This window comes from Leiobunum rupestre, chromosome 9 (genome assembly GCF_980474605.1).
Source record: "Leiobunum rupestre chromosome 9, qqLeiRupe1.1.hap1, whole genome shotgun sequence".
NCBI classification, from domain to species: domain Eukaryota; kingdom Metazoa; phylum Arthropoda; class Arachnida; order Opiliones; family Sclerosomatidae; genus Leiobunum; species Leiobunum rupestre.
The window spans coordinates 28,103,827-28,123,617 of NC_143392.1; the positions used below are offsets into that span (position 1 = coordinate 28,103,827).

The 19,791-nt window shown below is 37.4% G+C and overlaps 1 protein-coding gene across 2 annotated transcripts in view; it reads right to left on the reverse strand.

Moving 5' to 3' along the window:
* The window catches only part of LOC149927064 (uncharacterized), a 173,772-nt gene that overhangs the window by 17,628 nt on the left and 136,353 nt on the right, over positions 1–19,791 (reverse strand). For both annotated transcript variants that reach the window (XM_090159356.1, XM_090159355.1), the window contains exons 5-6: positions 9,271–9,432; positions 5,532–5,852 (exon numbers count right to left, since the gene is read on the reverse strand). In XM_090159356.1, the coding sequence (XP_090015482.1) occupies positions 5,532–5,852; positions 9,271–9,432 (483 nt within the window). The remainder of the gene's footprint in view (positions 1–5,531; positions 5,853–9,270; positions 9,433–19,791) is intronic.

Here is a 19,791-nt window from a genome sequence, read left to right on the forward strand (position 1 = left end):
TAATGTGATTCTCGGGAAAAATCAGTTGCTGCAGATCTTAAACGCGATACCGCAATATATAAAGTCTAAATGACCTGGGAATTACGGATGACAATTTTACGGACGCCATGAAAATATGTCTGACATGATTAATATACTTCAATGTATTTATGAAAATGTACAGAAGTAGGATTTGGTGATTCATAACCCAAAGTTTAATAATTTTCTTAAGAATGTAAAAGAATTTAAAAGTTAGCCCTAAACATTTTCGCTTATTTTAATTTTCTAGCTTCTTTTTACTGGCGCCACCACTAGTTGTCACAGGTGGTGACTACCACGTATAGGTAATTTGGTATTAATATGTAACACCAGTGGCGTAGCTGATGGTCCGCAGGGCCCGCGGTGCGGGGGGGCCTCGAGCTTCAATGGGGGCCTAAAGCTTCAGGGGGCTCCGCTTACCATAAAAAAATTAAAAAGGGGGGCCTCATAGAGATTTTTGCGGGGGGGGCCTCTGAGTTCTCAGCTACGCCACTGTGTAACACAGGCGCTCCTTAAACGACCCTTAGACGCAACATAGATGTTCCATGTTCAACAGATGTCCTATGGACATATAGAGTACGGATTAGACCATTTAGAATACACGTTGAACATCGGTATTGCATTTGTAAATATGTAAATAGCATCTAAGTCATATGAAGGCATTTTATGTGTTCAACCGATGATTTTAGGCGCTCTTTATAGATGTCATAAAGATTTGCAGTGTATCAGTTCTAGATGAATTGCTGAATTATTAACTATCAAAGCAATGAAGTAGTGTTGGAAGTCGGGAAATTATCCTTAAAAAGGCCTCGGTCATTTTTGGATTTTCCGAAAAAAAATTAATTCCATGATTAGTCTAAGTGTTTGCCAATTTAAATAAAGCGGCTTTTTCGCCTCATTTTTGGAATCTAAAAGTGATTGACTAAACTTCTAGACTAGTTTTAAGCTGATTGACTATGTAACACTGTTAATGTTTGGTAGTATGTTTACAGTTTTTAGACATTTTATATCAATAAATTTATTTTTCAATATTTTATTTTTCCGATTTACAGATTATTTTCCGCAATTCGGAAATTTTTTCAGCATTTTATTTTTCCGAAAAACTAACAACACTACAATGAAGCTAGATGTGGCAGTAATGTACTTAACAAATTCGTCTCCTAAGAGAGGAATTGATAGTTAATCAAGTATTTGTACCTTTTACCAATCTAGGCTCATTAGTTAAGTTAATAAGAACCACTTATGGACTGCAATGCAAATGGCAAAACGCGAGATAAGTTAGAACAGTTATTATGGACTTGCCGTATTTTATTCTCAACCACTATCTCCCAATTCGGCTTTCCGTTGCAACGAGGTTTGAAATTTTTAATGATTAGGCTTAGCTTCTCTTTTCCGTGTGTTTTTACTACGTGGTACCATAAGTCTATAATATTCCGTAAGTTTATCACTTTTGGGAATATTTTAATGAGAGCTAGTAACGGAGTGACGTCATCACAAGAAGAAAATCTCCCCCTAGCGAGGCGCTGTCAAAGGCTACGTGAAACGCGTTAGCAAGCGGGCGCCAAACAGCGACGAAGCCCGTAATGCAGTCTGTCTTGTGAATAGCTCTAAGTGTCATACTTATGTAAGAATATTATACACTTATGGCGGTACTGATGAGCCCCAAATAGGACGAAACCGGTCTATCGTTAGAAACTCTGTTTATCTGATTTAATTTTTAATTCGTTTTGAACTCTAAGATCTCTTTTATACGAATTTCACATCTTTTATTTATTCTTGAAAACCTACTTGTACGAGTAATTCCCGAGCTTTTTAATTTTACATTTGTTTAAGGTTTACCTTTTTTGCCCCCCCCCCCTTTTCATTATTAACTTTTCATTTGGGCATATTGTTGTCAAATTTACACAAGAAATAAGCAATTGACTACGAACGTGGATTTCATTATGTTGTTAAGAAGGTTTAGTGGTAATTAAAATTAAGTTAATTAACACTTTAAAACCAAAATCTGTGGACACAGGGTAGCACGATAAAAGTGCCGATACGAACTTATAAAAAGACCGTGGGAAGGGCCCCAAGAAAACCAGTAAAAACATATTTCCCGGCCCCAAGAGAACCAGTAAAAACATAATTCCCAGCCCCAAGAGAACCAGTAAAAACATAATTCCCGGCCCCAAGAGAACCAGTAAAAACATAATTCCCGGCCCCAAGAGAACCAGTAAAAACATAATTCCCGGCCCAAGAGAACCAGTAAAAACATAATTCCCGGCCCCAAGAGAACCAGTAAAAACATAATTCCCGGCCCAAGAGAACCAGTAAAAACATAATTCCCGGCCACAAGATAACTAGTAAAAACATAATTCCCGGCCCAAGAGAACCAGTAAAAACATAATTCCCGGCCCAAGAGAACCAGTAAAAACATAATTCCCGGCCCCAAGAGAACCAGTAAAAACATAATTCCCGGCCACAAGAGAACTAGTAAAAACATAATTCCCGGCCCAAGAGAACCAGTAAAAACATAATTCCCGGCCCCAAGAGAACCAGTAAAAACATAATTCCTGGCCCCAAGAGAACCAGTAAAAACATAATTCCCGGCCCCAAGAGAACCAGTAAAAACATAATTCCCGGCCCCAAGAGAACCAGTAAAAACATAATTCCCGGCCCAAGAGAACCAGTAAAAAAATAATTCCCGGCCCCAAGAGAACCAGTAAAAACATAATTCCCGGCCCCAAGAGAACCAGTAAAAACATAATTCCCGGCCCAAGAGAACCAGTAAAAACATAATTCCCGGCCCCAAGAGAACCAGTAAAAACATAATTCCCGGCCCCAAGAGAACCAGTAAAAACATAATTCCCGGCCCCAAGAGAACCAGTAAAAACATAATTCCCGGCCACAAGAGAACTAGTAAAAACATAATTCCCGGCCCAAGAGAACCAGTAAAAACATAATTCCCGGCCCCAAGAGAACCAGTAAAAACATAATTCCCGGCCCCAAGAGAACCAGTAAAAACATAATTCCCGGCCACAAGAGAACTAGTAAAAACATAATTCCCGGCCCAAGAGAACCAGTAAAAACATAATTCCCGGCCCCAAGAGAACCAGTAAAAACATAATTCCCGGCCCCAAGAGAACCAGTAAAAACATAATTCCCGGCCACAAGAGAACCAGTAGAAACAATTACCGGCCCCAAGAAAACCAGTAAAAATATTATTCCAGGCCCCAAGAGAACCGTTATTACTGTAGCTCACCGACTTTCTATTGTAGGAAACCCATAGAAGAATACTTAGTTTGTCCAAATCCGGGCCCCGGTAAAACAATTGGGGCCCCCTAGAGAGACAGTTATTACTATTCGTTTTCGTGGAGGAAACCTTGAGAAGGGTATCCGGAACCGGAAAGGCTGTACGGGCCCCCATTAAAACTATAACTCCAGGCCCCAAAAAAGCGGGTATTACAGGATATAAATTTACATTTTATAGTAAAAAACCTATAGAAGGGTACTTTATTCGTACAAATCCGGGTCCCAAGGCTGCACGGGCCCCGGAAATTTGTTAAGCTTCACATCAGTGGACAATGGGACTGAATTTATAAATAAAAAGTTAAATTGTTTAAATTTTCCCTAACACCACCAACATTTGATAAGGAATATGAATAAGAATAAAAGTTGGCATAAAAGTTCAAATTTAATCCTAAAGCGCTTTGATACTTGAAGCGGAAGACAAAATTTTAAATATGCAACTGAGTCAGATTTTCTATGACTAAATCATATTTTTTTTTTAACAAAATGCGCAACCCACCGCCTGATTTCAATCCTCCCTCGTAAGAATATCATCCTTTTGATGATACAACGAGTGGATCAATTCATGAATTATGTATTCCATTAGAAAAGATATTAAAATAGGAAATGCTTGACGTGACGGGTCGCGTTGAGCACACGGGTTGCAATCAGAGTTACTCCATGTGAACTTAGCAAAACGTTCTACACAGAAACGCTTTTGCTGGCCAGGTTTTGAAAATGGGTTCCAAATAATTAAATAAAATAATTCTTAAAGGGGAGCGGCCAAGCTTTTCCAAATATAGCCTTATTTGCATATCAAAAGATCAACAAGACCTTCAATATACTTACACGTACCTTATTTTGTCTTGAAAAAATTGTTTTTGGCCTAAAAAGTTGAAACGCAAAATAACGCCAAGTATTTGGGTTTGAATTTTCGCCGCCATCTTAAGGTGTTTCGCCAGCGCCAGCAGCACTCCTAACTTCTAAAATCGCGCAATTTAGGCTAAAGTCTCGTATAACTGGAACGCGGCGTGCGTGCAAAACAAATCTTTCACGTCTTCAGCAGCGCGCGCTTTTACGTTGTTTTTTTTTTTTTTTTTCAAAAATAAGAAAGACTTTATTGGTGTATATGGCAGCGAAGGCCTTCACACCATGTGCATCATACAGAATTAGACTACAAATTTAAAGTATATACAAACAGCGATAAGAAGATAAATACACAAACCAAAAACATTTCTGTCTCACCGACTTCTCACCAGGTGTCGCGGCGGACGCGCGCTTTTCAATTTCCCGAAATTTCTTTATTTTATTAAAAATTAACCACTTTATATTTTTTTATGCGGTTTTCGCCATTAATTTTAGTTTTTAACGGGCTATAGGGCTATATAACTGGTTAAAGCTTGACCGTTCCCCTTTAAGCAATTTTTATTTAGCAACTATGTATTTATTTATATTAGGGAGAACAGGAATCCATACCTCTACTTGGAATGGTTATCCTGGCGTATCGCGTATGGTAAGATCACTCTGACGGCTTTGGCCCCGCCTACGAGATAAAAAATCCCCTCTGCGCGCGCTCCCCTCTCACGTTGTTGTTTGTTAAGTTAACATAGTGACGTCAACAAAACCGTCAGCCACATCGAGACGAAAATCTGCCGCGATAAGCATTCCAAGTCGAGGTATGGATTCCTGCTGCGTACTACTCTTCACCTATGTTTGACCACTGTATCTCGAAGAAACAGTAATTTTCTTCAACCTTTCGTGTTTAACTATAGTGACAAAGTTGTTGAAAAATATTGGCTGGCACACGGGTAAATACCCCCTTTGATGAGCTATGAATGCACTAATAAAGGTGGTGCCTTGGGTATTAAGCCTAGCTGATTATTATTATTATTATAATTACCCCTTCGACTATCTGAAGATGGGCCGCCACCTTTGTAAAATGCCCAAAAGCATCCGTGGGCATTCTATCTTAATTCATAAGTGAGCCTCCTATCTTAATTCATTTTAGTAGTCACTGACTAGTGGGGGTAAAAATGGGGGTATAAAAACAAGGACAGTCAACATTTTGCTTTACCCGTCCGAATTAAAATAGGAGTTTATTGATTGACTAGTGAGCCCCAGATGTCGATTAATTTTAGTAGTCAGAGCATTTATTTTAGTAGTCAAATGCCGTGACTAGTACCTTGTGTCCCACCCTGGCGTGGGTCTTAACTCTGAAGAGAACAAAGAGAAACGTAACTCACCCAAATCCGTTCCGTGGGCGTCCCGTGGAAGGGTGAACTTTGACCCAATCTTTGGGCGGCTAAGGCGGCTCCTATCACTTCTCTATCGTTGTTACCGTTGAGCTCCTCGGCACTGGCCAGTCTGGGAGTCCCGCGGCCGGGCGAGGACAGCACGTCCTTCATATCGCGGCGAACCGGTGAAGCTGTGGCCGAATTCGAAGCTGATGACCTTTTGGGTGGTGGCCGACTGAGACCGGAAGGACCCGCAGAATCGGGACAGCCGTTGATATAACTGGGTTGCAACATGCCCAGGCCATTTCCGTTACTGACATTGACCGTATTCTGTTGGAAAGAGAACGGTGTTAAGTTCGATACCTTTAAACTACCCTTTCCCGAAGTGACTACAAGAAAGTATTCGTAATAAAAATTGAAAATTTCTAGTCTATTTCGTAGGAAAGATTGTTTAAAAAATCTACTATCCATGATCGGCTTGAACAAAGAACGTTTTTAAAAGACCCAAAGAGTGACTGGCCGCGCCACGTATGCCAGACTTCAGAAGCTAGATCATTCCTTTTTTTAGACTGGGAGTTACGAGTGGAAACAAATAACAAGTTGGCAAGCCAAAATATACCTCTCCTCGGAAGAGTTTCTATTTTTCAGTGAAGTTTACAATGTATCCGTGGTTCTGTGGTAGAATGCTCACCTGACGTGCAGGAGGGCTCGGGTTCGAATCCCGCCCGGTACTAACGCAAATTGAAAAACATTTATACTACACCCAATGACAACAAAAAACGGGCCCTTTTGGAAAAACCTTTTCCCTAATTCTAAGAAACTGCGTACGTAGCGATTACCCTTTGCCCCGAAAATGCGAACGCGTTCGTAGGCCTGACAGACAGACAGACAGACACGGTGGTTGTATAACCCCTCCTAGGGTACAAAGTCCCCTCGGAGGTAAAAAACAACGATATTGGATTTGTGATAGAAAATATACGTATCACGTAAAATGAAAAGAAACTTTCTGATAGGCTCTTGCAAACTTTTTCAATGAAAAATTAGAATAAAATGGTACGACAGTGCACTGAACCGTCTTTTACAATCATTTTATCATATACCCTACTGTTATGATAGATGACTTTGTTAATATCGGCCGATATTCGTGGTCGATATATCGGTCGATATTATCGGCCACGGATAGCCGATATATCGGTCGGCCAATATATCGGCTGCACCCATATCGGTGCATCCCTAGTCTAAATCTGCTTCGTAATAGGCGCTAATAATGTTGAACAGTTTGGTTCAAATCTGATTCGTAATAGGCGCTAATAATGTTGAACAGTTTGGTTCAAATCTGCTTCGTAATAGGCGCTAATAATGTTGAACAGTTTGGTTAAAATCTGCTTCGTAATAGGCGCTAATAATGTTGAACAGTTTGGTTCAAATCTGCTTCGTAATAGGCGCTAATAATGTTGAACAGTTTGGTTCAAATCTGCTTCGTAATAGGCGCTAATAATGTTGAACAGTTTGGTTCAAATCTGCTTCGTAATAGGCGCTAATAATGTTGAACAGTTTGGTTCAAATCTGCTTCGTAATAGGCGCTAATAATGTTGAACAGTTGGGATAAAAAAAACGAAAAATAGGAGAAAAAGGGAAAAAATAGAGGAAAATTGGGGGAAAATTGGGAGAAAAATAGAATAAAATTGAGGAAAAAAGGAAAAAAATTGGAAAAATTAATTATACAATAAGGTAACACGGTCGTAAAAATTGTTTAAAGGGGGTATAACATTCAAAATAAAGTTGATAGCAGATAGAAATAGTACTCTGTTTATTAAGATAATGTACAAGAAATAGTTAAAAACTAATGAACTATCGCCGAACAGAGTTGGAAATAAGCATCTTTTAAAACTAGAACGTTTTACAGACTTCAAAGGGAAAAATATCACCTATTTTAATTTCTTCAGACTTTTGAGTTAAGATAAAGGAAGGACGTTAAATTATAGGAAAAAATAGGGAATATAGGGCACTCTGAATGTTTATTAATATAGGAACTGTGGTCACCCTGTTAACCATATTAATAAATAAATATATTTTTGTTTATATTAAAAAATAGGTATAATCAATAAGAAAAGTACGGAAAAATTCCGAAAACTAGGAAAATTGTTTTGTAATAAGGCATTGAAAATACATGTCTATTAAAAGTAAAAACATATAGACATAAGTAACATAATAACAATAAGTATGACACTTCCTAACCGAACCTTTTTTCGACTTGGACTCGAGACTTACCGTTTTGGATGACTACTTTTTGATAAAAATTTAAGCCTAATATCGGAGAGCACGTTCTCTAGTTGCGAGGGGCTTTGGCTTTGTTTTGAAGCCCGCGTGCGAATCACGCGTGATAAAAAAACATGAGCTCGTGGCGCATAATATTCCGCCTATCTATCGGAAACCAGATATTTCGGCTTAGCGGAAGTCTCGCATAATTTAGACACTAGAGGGCTCTGTACTAAGAAAACATCTTGATTACGCAATAACTATGACAGGGTTGCCACAAAATTTTAAGATTCAAATTCCTTGACTATTCCCTGTTTTCCCTGACCATTTTAAGAGATTTTCCCTGACTTATTAAGGCCAAAATTTTTCGTTTATATTTTACTTTTATCAGAAGTTAATAAATTTAGATGCACTTATATTTCATTAAAAAGGTTATTGCAATGTTGAAAAAATTAGCCAAACATTCAAGGAAATAAATGATAATCGTGGAATTTGTCATACATCTAGAGTTAAATTACCTTCAAAAAGTGCCAAGATAAAATTGAATTCCCTGACTTTTCCCTGAATTTTTACCAATTCTTAAAATTCCCAGACTTTTAAGGCCCATTTTTAAATTCCCTGACTTTTCCCTGATTTCCCTGACGTGTGGCAACCCTGTATGAAAATCAGTTTGGTTGTAAATCTCGTTAATTGCCGTACTTATTGTTATTATGTTACTCGAGGGGTCGGACACTTGCCATTATTTTGTACGGGATTTCGGGATTTCGTAGATTTTGGCGATTTTATCATTACTTTTTGAAGTGATTTTGGGATTTCAATGTTAATTTACCCAAGATTTTGCGATTTCAGACAAAGTGTACGGGATTTTGGTAAATGTCCGACCCCTCGATGTTACCATAAGTTAATGATACCTCTAAGTACACAAATGGCTATGCTGCCTATGGCGGAAATGCTTGTCCAAATTGACCTATGTATCTCCGTACTGCGTATCAAAGTAGCCTTAACATACACTTGGAACTGCCGAAGCTTACGTTTCTTTAATCCTGTTTGGTGCAAGGCTAGCTGGAACTTCCCCAAAAGAGGTAAATTTCGATATTCCCTTAGAAAATTCGTTCCCCCCGCAGAGGCAGAAAAACGTTTTTTTTTGCTATTGGTTTATTTCTCTCATGTGACTGAAATTATAACGAATGAACTCTCTCCCTCTCCCTCTCCCCCTCCACCCCGCTAAGGCACCCCCACTAAGGTACGACTAGTAAAAGTAGCCCCTCCCAATATAGTTTCATTCTCGACCGCACAGCGGCGCTGGGTCAGAGATATTTTTCAAATCTTTCATTTTTGCGGGAATCGGAGGGACAAGATTTGACATCACATTTTCTGGACAAAGATTCCTCCTTGAAAGGGCTTATTTGTGTACTTAGAGGTATCATTAATTTATGATGTTACTTATGATGTAGTCACACGCGATCGAAGTACTGGCGCAAGTACTTACATCGAGCCTGTTGCTCTGAATCTCGCACAAGAGGTCCAAGAAGGCGGCCGAGGTGGCCAAGGGAGACGTGGCTGCGGCCCCTGGCGGCGGATGCGTCTGTTGAAGTTGCTGAGCGAAGGCCATCCGAAAACTCTCGCCAACCAGACGACTTAACTCTTCAGCCTGTCAAAGACAAAGAGGACGTAATTAACTTCCAAGACCACCAACAAGTGCGAGCCGCTCATTTTATCAGTACCATCGTAATAAACTAAGATTCCGTTGGCTCTAGGCTATCGTTAACCCCGTTGTAATAAAAAGAGCGCCTCTATCGTATAAAAGTACATCAAATGGTCGTAAAACATAATGATTCGTCTTGTTAGTTTATATTTCGAGCGAAATTTGCCGAGTACGAGGCTAACAAAGACTATAATATACTTATAAATAAAATAATCAATTCTTTTATATCTAATACGGCGGAAATGTTAAAATACGTAATCTCTACGGAATTCTAAAAGCATTAAGTGTATTATGTTGATTTTTTTTGTAGATTCCCCGCCGATACCGGATTCATAAAGAAATAGGGTGAATTTAATACACTATTCCCCCTACCCCAGCGGGTAATGTAACCGAAATATTGAACTTCAAAGTATGGTAAACAACAATAACCCAACTACAAAAGCGACTATTTCTATAGACGGGATGAAAAAAAACTTTCCCTCTCGCGCTCTTTGTATTTTTATTAAAGGCGGAAGTTACCTAACAAATAAAACGCACGAGCATTCAACTTCTCCGGGGATAGATGGCGGTAGCGTACGGCGATATCAAGGATAAACAAGTCGTCGTGCGTTGACGAGTTATTTCGATTGAAAATGACGTCAGCTTTAGACCACTTATACGCAACAGGACCCGTAACTACGTACTCAAATAATCCTTATCATTGCTATAATTAATCTATTTTGGTGGCGTCATCATTTGTCCGTTAACGTAAACTTATATGATATTAATAGGTAATAATAATCAGCTAGGCTAATACCACCTTAGGCGACTTTTAATGCCCTTAAACATGTGACCGAGTTACAAATGCGTTGGAGGGTGGTGGCAAGCCCTTCATGCCACGCTAGCCAACAACTCCATACACTAACTATTATCTTATAATCCTAAAATATTTCGTATTTTAACTAAAGGTTAAGAGCTTAGAAATATCTTATAAAATATTTTACGAATTATTACGTATAAGATATTTCTAGGCTCTTATTAAATTAACATTTAATTAAAATATAAAATATTTTCCGAATTATTAAGAATATTTTAACTAAAGGCTAATTTAATAAGAACTTAGAAATATCTTATAAAATATTTTACGAATTATTACGTATAAGATATTTCTAGGCTCTTATTAACATTTAATTAAAATATAAAATATTTTACGAATTATTACGAATATTTTACTAAAGGCTAATTTAATAAGAGCTTAGAAATATCTTATAAAATATTTTACGAATTATTACGTATAAGATATTTCTAGGCTCTTATTAAATTAACATTTAATTAAAATATAAAATATTTTACGAATTATTACGAATATTTTACTAAAGGCTAATTTAATAAGAGCCTAGAAATATCTTATTCATAATAATTCGTAAAATATTTTATATTTTAACTAAAGGTTAATTTAATTAGAGTCTAGAAATATTTTATTCATAATAATTCGTAAAATATTTCAATTTTAACTAAAGCACCTTCAAAGCTTATAGAAACTGACAATAGATGTCTATCCGCGTTTAAACTATGAGAATTCCCCTATACAGAATATAATCATAATACTAGTCCCGTTGGATAAAGGTGGTCTAAGCGTAAACCGTACGTCAGACGTAAATAGGGATCTCATTAACCGGCGGCGAAGCTTGCAACGGGGCCCAAAGGGAGCCAGAGTGGAGTAAGCGCCCTTTCCATTTCAAAGAGAGCGAGGTTTTATTTCTTCCGCTCCGATCAACAAGTGAATAAACTTGGCCCGCCGTCTTCACCGAAGAATTTTTGTCGTCTGCTCGAGCGTGTGTTTTTTTAAAGAAAAACACCCCCTCCCAAACAGATCGCTCAAAAACACGCCAACCGAAATATAAAAAAAACATCAAACATACAGGGAAACCTTAGTAGCGTTTGCCAAATGATTGCACGCATATCGGAGGGTTAAGCTACGGGTAAGATTACCCACTGCAAATAAAATTGATTTATTGAGCTAAGAGTAATTCAAGAAACGATTTTTGTCGAATGTAGTGGGCGAATTCTTCGAAGAAAACCTGTCAATTTCGTCGAAACGACCGCGAACTGAGTAAACATTTCACTTGGATAAACAGAAAACTAATTAAACGGAGAGAAGTTTTTACTCTAAGCCTAATTATTAATTGAAAATTTGCTTTTTAACGTCAATACTTCATCTGTTAATTCTATTCACGACTGAAACGAGTGTAGGTGGCGCCTATGATCTAGCGTCTGCTACAGTCAAATTAAGAAGTCATAAGAACGTTTTTTCTTCAACAAACTTATCAAAATTTAAGAAAACTGTGTAAATTTTATATTAAAATGCAAGTATCATTATTTATAGTCAAATTTACGAATAACGATGAGGAAAAACCAATAGAGTCTATCTTAGTCACTACCTATCGATGTTTCAATGGCGAACCAAAGGGGGCGTAGCGATAGTTTTCGGTCGTGAATACTATTATCAAGAACGATTTTTGGTTCCACATGGAAATTTCGTTGTTTTCATAATTCAATCATTTCTTTTTCAATAAATATGTATCAGGTCCACCTAGAAGACTTGCAATTAGCGGCAGTCTGGGGGTCATTGACTCTCGAAATAAAAGCTGGGACCCTCGAAATAAATTACTGAAATAGGGGTCGGGGGTCACCAGGACCCCCAATTTAAATAAAAAACGTTTAACCAAATTTCGCAATATATCATAAAATATTTGCTTTTCCTGTCGTTTTTGCATATATTTAATTTTTACTCCTCCGCGAGTCATTGACCCTCATTCCACCTATCAATACCGTTTTACTTATTAGGCTACTCGCTAGCTGCAGAACCAAGATTCGTCAGATTAACCTTTTTAATTACAATTTGGCAGAGCTTTGAATATTACCCCTCCTTGAGATTTTAAGCACGTGTTATGCAATTCGCGTAAGTAACTCCGCGAAATTGGCCGGATAAATAGTTAACTTAAATTAATTAATTTCCCGATGATGGTTGCCATAATTGAATGCAACTTTTTTTTATCTTTAAACATAAATGACTGTACCTCTTCCCCCGTTCGAGCGCGCTTACGAAGGAACGAGATTTAATCGCGATGGTATAGGGCGCCGTCGCTAACTTATTTAAAAAACCTGGTATCTCAAATATTTCGGTTTGAGTAAAATTATTTTTGAAGTATGCCATTTCATCGATGTGAAACAAATATTAGGTGGTTTCTTTTCGCCTGTTCTCTGACTAAAAGGTTTGAGTCTATTTGATCGATTCCCAAATGATCGAACGGGTCCCATTTTATCGAATTTCCATTTGATCGAAAGCTACTGTAGGGTAAAACTACTAGTTTTTGGGAGTAAATCGAAAAGGCAACGGTGCATACGCGCCTACGGCGCCCGTACATCAACCTAACCTAACCTAACCTGACCCTATTTATATATATATCAAAAACAACGGGCCGTTATCGTCGATGTCATAAAAAATTCCATCATATAGTGTATTAAGTAAAAATCTCTTCATCTTTGTGGCTTAATACAGTTAACGCAATGAATTATTCCATCATTATTCCTTCTGCACTTAAGCAATGAATTATTCCATCATTATTCCTTCTGCACTTCTTATTGACATTCGGTAAAATAAAAACATACCAACTGGTACTATAAATACTTTTGAATTCGATCAAATAGTATTCGATCATTTGAAAGTTCGATCTTATGAAACAAAGGACCAATGGGATTCGATCAAATGGAATTTCGATCAATTGCAACGTATAATGATCGACTGTCGATCACATATTTTTCGATCAAATGGACCAACACCGACTGAAAGTGTACTCTTTTTACCCCAAAACGTTTTTTTCGCCTGTTCCGGGGATGAGAATTACTCCGGCCCATAAACCATTCGCTTGTTCCGGAGTATTTGGGCTACTCTATTTATTGCTTCTGAAAACGAGGTGTAAAGGAGTAAATCGGATTTTTTCGTCTGCTAGTTAGAATTTATCTGCTGAAAAGGGCAATATTTTATTCCGACTCAAACTATTCGCCACCACAGAATCGAAGTAAAATGACGACATAGCGTTATTGGTCTTACCCTATTCCAAAATTCAGGGACAAGCGAAAAGAAAGCACTTAAAGTCGTATGCTTCGATCGCCAGGTTTATGTTAAGCGCTAGAAAACTGTTTGTATCGGTTTAAAACGACTTAGCGTTATGAATCGAGATCACAGGGTGACCAGGGAAAGGCTTTGCAAATTTTATAGAAAAAATAGGAATTTTAGAATTATAGAAAAATATATGAAATTAAACAGGTGAATTATATGAAAATATAGGATACTAAATAGAAAAAACTAATAAGGTAATTATTGCACATCGGTATACTTTGACTCGAATCACCTAGAATATTGATAATTTTTGTACACTGCTTTCTTGCATTATTGGATCACTTAGCGAATAGATCGATTTACAATTTTTAAGGGGCAGAGACAACTTTAAAGGGGTAAAATTCATCCGAGGTAACGTGGTGATGGCGTTATTTGTTAGTAGATGGCGCTCTGATAGCAACATGACGTCATAATTTTGATTTTCAACTATTGGTTGAAAGTTTTCAGTTTTTAGTGGAGAACGGTTTTGTCGAGATTAAAAATACAAAATCATCTTCCCTGATTGGATAGTTTAAAACGGTTTTATTGTGCCATCTATGGCGGAGTGTTAACTACTGTTAAAATTAATTGTTAATTTAAATTACAAAAATTATATATTTTTAATAAGAATTTAAAGTATTATAATTTAGTAATTAATAAATAACTTTTTAAAAAAAGTTTATTTTTCATACACTTTATAGTGTCGCCATCTACCTCAAACATTATTAAATAGGAAGGTACCTTGGGTGGATTTCGCCCCTTTTTGCATATTTCCCTGTAGGCAATATGTGAATGCGTCTATGTCAAAATTTTGTTCGAATGTGGCCATGTTTTTACTAGATTTTCTATGACACGTACAAAAACGTTCTTTCATTTTCAAAAGACCTTGAAATTATAGGAAAATAGGTGAAAATAAAGGAATGTATAGAACGGCATTAAAAATATAGGAAAATATAGGAAGTCCGGTCACCCTGAGATCAAGGCAAAGTTAAGTTTGAACGTGGCTTGAGAGTGTAAGGAGGATTGAAAGCAACGCTAAAAAAATATCTTCATTAACTAGTAAAAAAAGTAAAGTATTTATTGTTATATTTAAGAAACGAATATGCCACTGGCTTTCAGATTATGTATATACAAATTTATATAACTTATTATCGTTTATGTAATGTATACCCTATTCATATTCTTATTTTTTGCGTCCTCGCAGCAGCGGTAATCGCGTCGAAAAACGTAATTTTTAAGAACCAATGAGATTGCAGTATTACTTGATTTTATCTTGGAGGAGGGAAGTATTCTGGAGTGGAAAATCCCATAGCGGTAATAAGAACGTACTTTCCCACCTATTGCTGTTAGAATTACCCAGACTACCCCGGTTTTGGTCGGACGTCAGCTTTATCTGCCATCATTCTGGCTTGATGACGTCCGACCAAAAAGAGCATGATGGGAATTTTACAAAGCCGCAGGTGGCGCCCGACTTTTCCCCTCCAGAATACTTCTCTCCTCCAAGATTTTATTAAAGCGGAGGAGCATACCGGGGGCCCCAACGGGTGGAATTGGAGAAATGCTAAAAATAATCTCGACATATTCATTCTCCCTGAGTATAAATAAATACATTCTTGCTTTATTATTGTATTTAAATTCTCCGCATCAATAAATTAAATTAATATTTTTATAAATTATTAATATTCTGCATATGGCTGCAGGGACGCACCGTTAAACGTTCTCCCTATCAGTTTTTTATACGGTACTTAATCTCCTATATAATAATATCGCCTATAACCCCGGAATCAACGAAGCTATAGGACGCGTACACACCGCAATACCGTTAGTATTGACACTCCGACCTCGTTAGTAATTGGCACCCTGGGAACAGTCAATATCGGGAGTATCGACACGGCGATCCGAAGCGCCCCCTATCGTGGAAATATATAGGTGATGAATTATTTATAAATACAAGAGGGAACTTGGAAATCCGGTAAACGACACCGAGCCGATGACGTCCCAATGCAAAATCTTGGAGAAATGGCCCCGAAAATCGAGAAATCCAGTTTGTCAGCTATTTATGGAAGAGCTGGCGGGATGGCTCAAAGCGTGTCATTTGCGCCTCGATGACTTCCCCATTATTAATTGAAATAATGCACGGGGAAAAGGGGAGAGCAGCCATTGCAGGGGTTGGATTCCGACGTGGTTCCTCGGGTGCCTCTCGCCTTAATGTTGCGGTTTCGATGCCCAGGGCACCTCTTCATTACACCCGGGCCGAAACATTCCCGCGGCCACAGTCCCGCCATGCGTGCCCTTTTAATCGCCCATCTCTCTCTCCACGCTTCGACAAACGACTGCCTTTTCTTTGACAATCAAAAGTTCATTTCACCGTGTTCCTTGAGCCTAGAGTTAGATTTTACTGAACATTTTCGATTGTTTTCGGTTGGTAACGGCTTGAACGTCGTAAATTGTACCAAATCGGAAAGGGACCTTCGATCAAAAGGTGACGCGAAGGTAATTGGAAATCATTAAGAATGGAGTTAAACATTAATTATTAAAGGAGTTAAAATTATCAGAAAACGAGCAAAACATTAACTAGAAAAGGGAGTAAAATATCCCTCGGAAAAGAGTGAAAAACCACTAGAGAAGGTAGGGAAAAAACGACTTGAAAAGGCGGTGAAAAAACCGACTATAAAGGGTAGTTAAAAACCGACTATAAAGGGTAGTTAAAAACCGACTATAAAGGGTAGTTAAAAACCGACTATAAAGGGTAGTTAAAAACCGACTATAAAGGGTAGTTAAAAACCGACTATAAAGGGTAGTTAAAAACCGACTATAAAGGGTAGTTAAAAACCGACTATAAAGGGTAGTTAAAAACAGACTATAAAGGGTAGTTAAAAACCGACTATAAAGGGTAGTTAAAAACCGACTATAAAGGGTAGTTAAAAACCGACTATAAAGGGTAGTTAAAAACCGACTAGAAAGGGTAGTTAAAAACCGACTAGAAAGGGTAGTTAAAAACCGACTAGAAAGGGTAGTTAAAAAAAGGCTAGAAAGGGTAGTTAAAAACCGACTAGAAAGGGTAGTTAAAAACCGACTAGAAAGGGTAGTTAAAAACCGACTATAAAGGGTAGTTAAAAACCGACTATAAAGGGTAGTTAAAAACCGACTAGAAAGGGTAGTTAAAAACCGACTATAAAGGGTAGTTAAAAACCGACTAGAAAGGGTAGTTAAAAACCGACTAGAAAGGGTAGTTAAAAACCGACTAGAAAGGGTAGTTAAAAACCGACTATAAAGGGTAGTTAAAAACCGACTATAAAAGGTAGTTAAAAACCGACTATAAAAGGTAGTTAAAAACCGACTAGAAAGGGTAGTTAAAAACCGACTAGAAAGGGTAGTTAAAAACCGACTAGAAAGGGTAGTTAAAAACCGACTATAAAGGGTAGTTAAAAACCGACTATAAAAGGTAGTTAAAAACCGACTAGAAAGGGTAGTTAAAAACCGACTAGAAAGGGTAGTTAAAAACCGACTAGAAAGGGTAGTTAAAAACCGACTAGAAAGGGTAGTTAAAAACCGACTAGAAAGGGTAGTTAAAAACCGACTATAAAGGGTAGTTAAAAACCGACTATAAAAGGTAGTTAAAAACCGACTATAAAAGGTAGTTAAAAACCGACTAGAAAGGGTAGTTAAAAACCGACTAGAAAGGGTAGTTAAAAACCGACTAGAAAGGGTAGTTAAAAACCGACTATAAAGGGTAGTTAAAAACCGACTATAAAAGGTAGTTAAAAACCGACTATAAAAGGTAGTTAAAAACCGACTAGAAAGGGTAGTTAAAAACCGACTAGAAAGGGTAGTTAAAAACCGACTAGAAAGGGTAGTTAAAAACCGACTAGAAAGGGTAGTTAAAAACCGACTATAAAGGGTAGTTAAAAACCGACTATAAAAGGTAGTTAAAAACCGACTAGAAAGGGTAGTTAAAAACCGACTAGAAAGGGTAGTTAAAAACCGACTAGAAAGGGTAGTTAAAAACCGACTAGAAAGGGTAGTTAAAAACCGACTAGAAAGGGTAGTTAAAAACCGACTAGAAAGGGTAGTTAAAAACCGACTATAAAAGGTAGTTAAAAACCGACTATAAAAGGTAGTTAAAAACCGACTAGAAAGGGTAGTTAAAAACCGACTAGAAAGGGTAGTTAAAAACCGACTAGAAAGGGTAGTTAAAAACCGACTATAAAGGGTAGTTAAAAACCGACTATAAAAGGTAGTTAAAAACAGACTAGAAAGGGTAGTTAAAAACCGACTAGAAAGGGTAGTTAAAAACCAACTAGAAAGGGTAGTTAAAAACCCGACTATAAAGGGTAGTTAAAAACCGACTAGAAAGGGTAGTTAAAAACCGACTATAAAGGGTAGTTAAAAACCGACTATAAAGGGTAGTTAAAAACCGACTATAAAGGGTAGTTAAAAACCGACTATAAAGGGTAGTTAAAAACCGACTATAAAGGGTAGTTAAAAACCGACTATAAAAGGTAGTTAAAAACCGACTAGAAAGGGTAGTTAAAAACCGACTAGAAAGGGTAGTTAAAAACCGACTAGAAAGGGTAGTTAAAAACCGACTATAAAGGATAGTTATAAACCGACTATAAAGGATAGTTATAAACCGACTATAAAGGGTAGTGAAAAAACCCACTATAACGGATAGTGAAAAAAACCACTATAACGGATAGTGAAAAAAAAAACACTATAAAGGATAGTGAAAAAAAAACACTATAAAGGGTAGCGAAAAACCGGCTAGAAAGTGTAGCGAAAAACCGACTTGAAAGGGTAGCGAAAAACCGACTAGAAAGGGTAGCGATAAAAACAAATAGAAATGGTAGAGAAAAACCGACTAGAAAGGGTAGAGAAAAACCGACTAGAAAGGGTAGAGAAAAACCGACTAGAAAGGGTAGGGAAAAGGCCCGTCAAATATTAAAAGACGACCTTGTAACAGTTTGTTTCCCTCTTCGTTTCGTGGAATGAAAATTTCTCACGGACTACGGAGAATCGTGATCGTTTAGGAGTTAAAAAATGCGGCCCATCAGCTCGCGGTCGCTATGATATTGGGTCATCCTTTTTTGCGCACCATCGAATGCTGCCCGCTTCAGCCAAACGCGGGAGAAGGGTGAAAGCCGCGCTACTTTGATACCGCGTGTGATCATTAACAAGCAGACGTTATAGAAATAAATTGCGCGCTTAGAATTCGGGGAGAAAAGCTCACGACGGGTTCTACCCCAAAAATATTAACAATGACCCTGTTAAATGTTTACGACGCACGATTCCACCCAAAGAAATGAGGGACACGAGCGAGTGCATTTTTCAGGGAAATAATACTCGAAACATATTATTCACGTGGCCAAAAAAACTAAAAAAATATTTGGTGGTTTTAAAAGTGTATAATATATCTCGAAAGGGTCTGACGTTTACAAATTTTGCACACGGAATTTTCAATCTCGGAGTGATTTCAAAAATTAGAAACTAATTTTGAAATTTCAGAGCACAATTTTCGTATTGATTTCCGGTTTTTTCAGCTTCTTTTGAGATTTTAGAGCACAATTTTCGTATTTATTTCCGGTTTTTTCAGCTTCTTTTGAGATTTTGGAACTGATTTTTGCCCAGATTTTATCACTTTCAAGTTGATTTCAAGATTTCAAAAATTATTTATTATTTTCTAGAGTGTACGGGAATTTTACGAATTTCGGACCACCCGATCCATCTAAACTCGAGACTATTTTTTTCAGGGTTGGCACTTTTTGATTTTTTTCATAAAAATCAAATCAATCCCTTTATTTTTTTTAAATCGGATTTATTTTAATTTATTGAATTTATTGATTTTTATACAATTAATGGCTCTTTTCCTGTATAATTAACGGATATTTTACTTTTAATCTTGAATAAATTTAATAACTTTTTAATATTTTAGTTTTCTCAGATTTTCTATGTATTTTTTTATTCTTCCATTGGAATACATTGTGTGATTTAAATCAGCCAATCCTGATTGGTAGCTATGCTCAGACACGACACTATTCTACTCTTTGTAGCTAAGCTCCGCCACGACACTATTCTACTCTTTGTAGCTAAGCTCCGCCACTACACTATTCTACTCTTGGTAGCTAAGCTCCACCACGACACTATTCTACGTCACAGATCAAGGG